This window comes from Saccostrea cucullata, unplaced genomic scaffold (genome assembly GCF_032062105.1).
Source record: "Saccostrea cucullata isolate Sc308-1 unplaced genomic scaffold, CSIRO_AGI_Scuc_v1 ctg12334, whole genome shotgun sequence".
Lineage (NCBI taxonomy): Eukaryota > Metazoa > Mollusca > Bivalvia > Ostreida > Ostreidae > Saccostrea > Saccostrea cuccullata.
The window spans coordinates 38,872-45,023 of NW_026931595.1; the positions used below are offsets into that span (position 1 = coordinate 38,872).

General features: G+C 33.0%; 1 protein-coding gene across 1 annotated transcript; it reads left to right on the top strand.

Moving 5' to 3' along the window:
* The first annotated feature begins 2,581 nt into the window (after positions 1–2,581).
* Positions 2,582–4,396, top strand: LOC134233096 (tripartite motif-containing protein 2-like). The gene is made up of 2 exons (XM_062715089.1): positions 2,582–3,875; positions 3,907–4,396. Exons 1-2 carry the CDS (start codon positions 2,582–2,584, stop codon positions 4,329–4,331), a joined length of 1,719 nt encoding a protein of 572 aa, XP_062571073.1. The 3' UTR covers positions 4,332–4,396.
* Positions 4,397–6,152: the final 1,756 nt, after the last annotated feature.

Below are 6,152 nucleotides of genomic sequence, written 5' to 3' on the forward strand. Positions count from 1 at the left end.
AGCACGCTTCATGAAATATGCCTAAGTGACAAGTCTGTGTGATTTTTCACACACCAATAATTCACACTAAATTTAAAAACATTCATTAAATTATACATAGACTTATATTAACAATGGGTGATGTCATGGAAGTTTATTAATGGAGGTATAAAGAATGTTGGCGAGCGCTGGCAAACGTTCGCTCTGTTGAACAGGCCTCAGGTATGGTAGCCTTGGTCACGCAAGTCGTTTGACCCCCCACTCAAACGTTTGGTGTGAGACCATGCATCGATGCAACAAACGTGTAGGTGACCTAGACTACAGGTATGGGTATTTAAATCTATTTTTATCTCCATTTTAAACAGGAAGTAAATTACAGATCTCGTTCAATTCTCAACTGAAATCTCATTTGACATTCCTTGCTGTCAACAAAGTCATCTGTAGGTCATTCATAAAGGCTGTAAGTACATGTACAATTAAGGTCATTTAATTTAATTTAAATAAACTTTTATATGAATGATGGAATAAAAACCAAGAAAAAATTTATTGGTGTTCTAGAATAGCAAATTGAATGAATAATTATATCACAGTTGACATGTTTACAAATAAGTTATATCATTCTGTTTTTCCCTAATTCTAAAACAAATACAGATTAGAACATCATTATTATGTATAAAAATAAAGGAAGTGTCTATCCGCACGACGGTCGTGCCGATTATATTCGTTATCCGCACGACGGTCGTGCCGATTAGAAATCTTATCCGCACGACAATAAAAAGAAAGATAACTCTTCTAAATTTGATAACTCCTCTAAAATACCCACTACTTATATTGTGCACGCTGTTTTGCTTTTAAAATGGTAGTTAAATGGTGTGAAATGGCAAGTCATCATAAAAATAATGCTTAAACCCCCCTTCCAATGTAATAGGATTTTTTTTATTTTTTTTTGTAATTGTCAACTTCTTCAGGTAAGTAAAATAAAAATTCTGGGTACACCCACGTTCACAAACGAATAACCATCATATATTTTTTGTATGGAAGTTGAAACGGTTATCTTCAGTATTTTAATTCAATTTTTCGCATTGAAAACATGAAAAGAAAGTGTAATAAATATAAATTGTAAAATTAAAAAAATCAAGGGGCCATATATCAGTGTGTGGCATTGTGCCTCTGGGGTCATCCATCCCATTTCCTTTTTAGACCAGATCTGCAGCTATTGTACAAATTGTGCTACATGCATGCCTGTTGTTGGTTGTTGTTATTTAACACTGCACGTGTATATGAACGGTTTCGCTTTAAGACTATTAATGAAATCAAAATGTTTTAAGGGTTCGAGTTATTTTTGAGACAATCTTTTTAAAAAGTAAAAGAGTTATTTCTATATAATATGTATTTATATATGCATGGAATATCTTTAGTTCTAAATATAAAAAAAAAATAATTTAAATGCAACCCACGATATATTTTATTTTTTATAATTATATATTACATTAATAATAATTTAAAGAATATAGTAAATACTGAGGTTCCCCCCTGAACAATGACAAACTGTAGGAAAAGACCACCCTTAACCAGAAAAACAACTTTTGAATAATTTTATTTGGATATAACTGCACTTCATTACGCTTAGATAATTTTGGTTAAAGGTGTTTTTCATATTGAAAATGTTGAAATATGTATTTAATTTTTCTTCAAAAATTATTTCAAAATTCAACAATCTGTCTTAATTTTATACAATTTAGAATCAAGACTTAATTCTAGTATAGTGGTATGATTGCTGGAGCTAGTGAAGATATAATGATTGTGAGTTCGAGTCTACACAGTGCGTGAACTACGATTTTATTTTTTTTTCTCTCGTGTGCATTTTCCTGTTTTCTTTTATTATTTTATAATACATGTATTAATAATTTTTAAAAGAGATATATAATGCAACATTACACATTGAAAGTATCTTGGGGGAAAACAATCTTAAACTATTTTAATGACCCAAAGTAATAGCTGCTAGCCTGTTTTACTGTCATGTGACAAAGTTGCAACTATAAAAATATAACACTAGTTCACAAATGATTACATACATGTGGATTAAATGATTTAATAATGTAACGTTTCTATAAATAGAAACAGGTGATTTCCTTTTTAATTACCGGTAGGCAGCTATGGCTCTTTTCTTTTCATTTTTTATAAGAAGTATAAAAGTTGCATGATATATATGTGAAAAACAAAGAATTTCGTCATGTATTTTTTTTTTTTTGATTTGTAAATTTCTTTGTTTATTGGAGAGTTTTAGTATGAAATTGTGTGTAAAAACACAACAAATGGTCCATATCTTGAGATTGCACCAATTTGACAATAATAAAGACAAGGTAACAAAATTTCATTTAATTTTTCTAAGCTTAAAACATACAATTATATTTCCAAGAATTCGAATTAGGATTAGGAGTTATCTCTCTTTTTATTGTCGTGCGGATAAGAACCTAATCGGCAATCGTCGTGCGAAAACAAATAATACGATTCGTGCGGATAACGAAGATTATTGGCACGACTGTCGTGCGGATAGCCTCGGCCAAAAATAAAACATCTATATAATTCCTGTTTTTTTCAGATGGCATTATCTAAAATGGACATTTCCCGCACAGCCCAGCACTTTTTAGAATGCGGTATTGAAGACTGTGAAAGAAATTGTGAATTCTACTGCAACCCTTGTCATCAAAGATTGTGTAAACAATGCAGCGAGGAACATCTGAAAAGTCCTGAAAACAAAAACCATGAGGTGGTCCTTTACCAACAACGTAAACGACAACTTCCTGTGGAGAAATGCAAGATCCACCCCACTAAAGATGTGGACATGTTCTGTGAAGAATGCCAGGTTCCAGTGTGTTCTAAATGTGTTACAATGGGAGATCACGAAAGGCATAGATTTGTTGATCTTGAAACAGTCTATGCAGAAAAATTTACACTCTTTCAAAAGGAAATCTCCAAAATTCATGAATATTTTCTCCCTACATCACAAGATTTACAGAAAGAGATTAAAAAAGATTCCTCAGAAATCAAACACATCATGGACAACATCAGAACATCCATGAAGACTGAAGGTGAGACCCTGAAAAGTCTGGTGGACACAGTCATATCTGAGAACATGAAGCAGTTAGACCAGATAGAGCATTCACTGTTAGAAGATCTAAACACCCAAGACAAGACCATGGATGATTACATCACTTATCTTAATAACCTTGTCAAAGAGCTCCACAGATGCCTGTCCTCTACAGAAACCCAGAAATTAATGTCTGAGAAGAAACCAAAGATCCGATCCATACCAGAGACAACAAAACCAGTCACACCAGGATTTACTGCTGGTCAATACAACAAAAGTGATGTCACCAAATTACTTGGTAAAATACATGTCCCCAACACTAAAGCAGAGAAGAGAGAAATAAGGCCCATTGAAAGTGTCTACAATACAGCAATGAAACCTACACATAAACAGATGAAAGAAGACAGAAAGAAATCTGACAAGAAACAAACAATATCTCTATCTGCCTCTGTCACCAAGGTCAGGAAGTTCAAGGTACCAGGTGTTGATGATGTATTCCATGTATCACAAGATCAATCAGACAGACTCTGGATCAGTGACTATGAAAGTAATCTTGTCCAAACAGATCTACAAGGGAGTGTGATACAGAAGATAAAAACCAGTGGTAGATCTCAAGGTTACCACACAGTCACACAGGACAGGGATCTGATCTTTACAGACAAAGACAAGAAAGTCATCAATAGGATAACACAGGATAATAATATCACTGAATTCATTAAAACTGGAGACTGGACACCACTCAGCATACACTCCTCCCACATCAACGGGGACTTACTGGTGGGGATGTGGAAAGAACATTATACAAGTGAGCTGCAGATGAAGGATTAGGGCTAAAGTCACCAGGTACAACAAGACAGGAAAAGAACTACAGAACATACAGAGGGATAACAAAGGACAGGAACTGTATAGTTATCCACACTACATCACAGAAAACATCAATGGAGATATCTGTACATCAGACTGGAATAAAGGAGTAGTGGTGGTGAATAAATCAGGACAACACAGGTTCTCCTACACAGGTCAGGGGTCAGAGTTCCATCCCTTTGGAATCTGTACTGATGTCCTCGGTCACATCCTGGTGTGTGATAGTTACAGTAACAGTGTTCACCTCCTTGATCAGGACGGTCAGTTCTTGTCTCTATTACTCACACAACAACAAGCGGTATACTGTTCCCGTAGTGTGTGTGTGGATGATGAGAACAATCTCTATGTGGGGCAAAATGACACTAACACGCTGACAGTGTACAAGTATCTACAGTAAAAAATAACATTGCAGTTACATGTACTTATTCTTTTATACAACCATTCTGTGTGTTTACATGTATTTGCACAGTTATAATTTGGGATCAATCTTTATATATAGAGTATATATCAAAACCTATTCTCTTGGTTAATTTCCAAACATGCACATTGTATAGTTGTATTTAATATGTGTACAAAATGCATTTATGAGAATAACGTATTGTCATATGGCACAATATTCTACAATTTTGAAGTTGTTTGATGCTGGTATGATATGTTTTAATAAAACCTTTTTGACTTTGGAAAACAGTGTTGGAGAAAATATCAGCAACGTATGGAGACTCTGATTTAGTTTCTTACAATGTGACTTGGAAATTTCTGATTTCATGGTAGTTTATACACCTGTTGAATTTTCCGAACATTGTTGGAAAAGATCATAAAATGATGACCATAAACAAAAACACATATAATGAACTTAATTCCACAAGTTTGCAATGAAGAACATTGTGGGATCTTGGTTAAGGATAATATGATTAATTTTTTTTACCTAGTTTATATGTTAATTCAGTTTTTTTTGAAACCGGTGCTTAGAACACATTTCTAAGATATCCTCATACTGCAGTTATATTGCTAAAATGATACCTTTATCTTTGAAGAGACTTTTAGATAAAATTAGTCAAACTTGTATACTGTGGTTTCATCAATATTCGTTGAGCACCAATTTTTGTGGATTTCGTGGTTGAGCAGATCAACGAATTCAAATGTTTATTGAACAACGAAATATAGCATGAATTTGTATGGGCATTGCTTTTGTCCACGAAATACGTATCCTCGAAAACGTCTGTTTTATAAAATCCACAAAAATTGATGCCAACGAAAATTGATGAAACCACAGTATGCTAGTTAATATATTAAAAGAAATATATTTTGGAAGTGATGAAGAATTAAAAAAATTTCATTGATCATCCTTTGTTTTGTTCTTCTTTGTGATTTTTTTTTTTACAATAATCAAACACATTTTTATATCTTACATCTTAGCAACAAAAGTCTAGGTAACTTTTCTGATCAAAGAGCCTCTTGTGTCTGTTAACTTTGTTTATCTGTCATCTATGAAAATTAAACCCTAAAATAGGGTATCAAATGGGAAAATGTAGTAGAAAAAATTGTCCTGTAACGAGCCACGTACAGCATAATGATTTACTCATAATTCAATGCGAGCATTCTCAAATAGTGAAGATTAAAGTTGGTCTAAAGCATGGACCAGACCTAATATCAAAAATACTTAATTTACCTCCACTGAATATTAATTTTCTTATTTCTTAAGAAACCCCATTGCGTTCATCACTGCATAAACTATAGTAGGCAGGTCGCCTGGTACAGATTTCTTAATCAGTGGCTGTTCCATCAATGAAACGTATAAAAACGTTCACATCATTAATACAATAATTAATCTTTTTAATCCCACATTAAAGGTACTTGGACACAGATTTGAAGTTAATATTTTTTCTATAATATTACGACTTATATATTTTAATAGCATTTCACACAAAAATTAAATAAAAATCTTATTTCGTTTAAAAGTTATTAAAATTTAATTTTTTTTGGCGCGTTTGATTGACACATCTCTGCACTTTCACAAATATTAACTTTATTCTTAATCCTTAGGAAAATTGACATTCTTGTTGTTTATTAATGAAAAATATTAATACTATTATCCAGAAAATTCAGAGTAGACATGTTCGAAAGCAAAACAAACACACAATATATTGTCAGTCCGTGTAGTTGTTGAGAGCAGACTTTGGCGTTTAAACGCACCCGGTGAATAAAAACACCAAACAAT

What these genes read in the sequence shown, in the direction of transcription:
- LOC134233096 (XM_062715089.1), top strand. Translation starts at nt 2,582, where the DNA reads ATGGCATTATCTAAAATGGACATTTCCCGCACAGCCCAGCACTTTTTA. An exon ending in GTGGAAAGAACATTATACAA is followed by an intron (nt 3,876 to 3,906) that starts GTGAGCTGCAGA and finishes TTAGGGCTAAAG; the next exon opens with TCACCAGGTACAACAAGACA.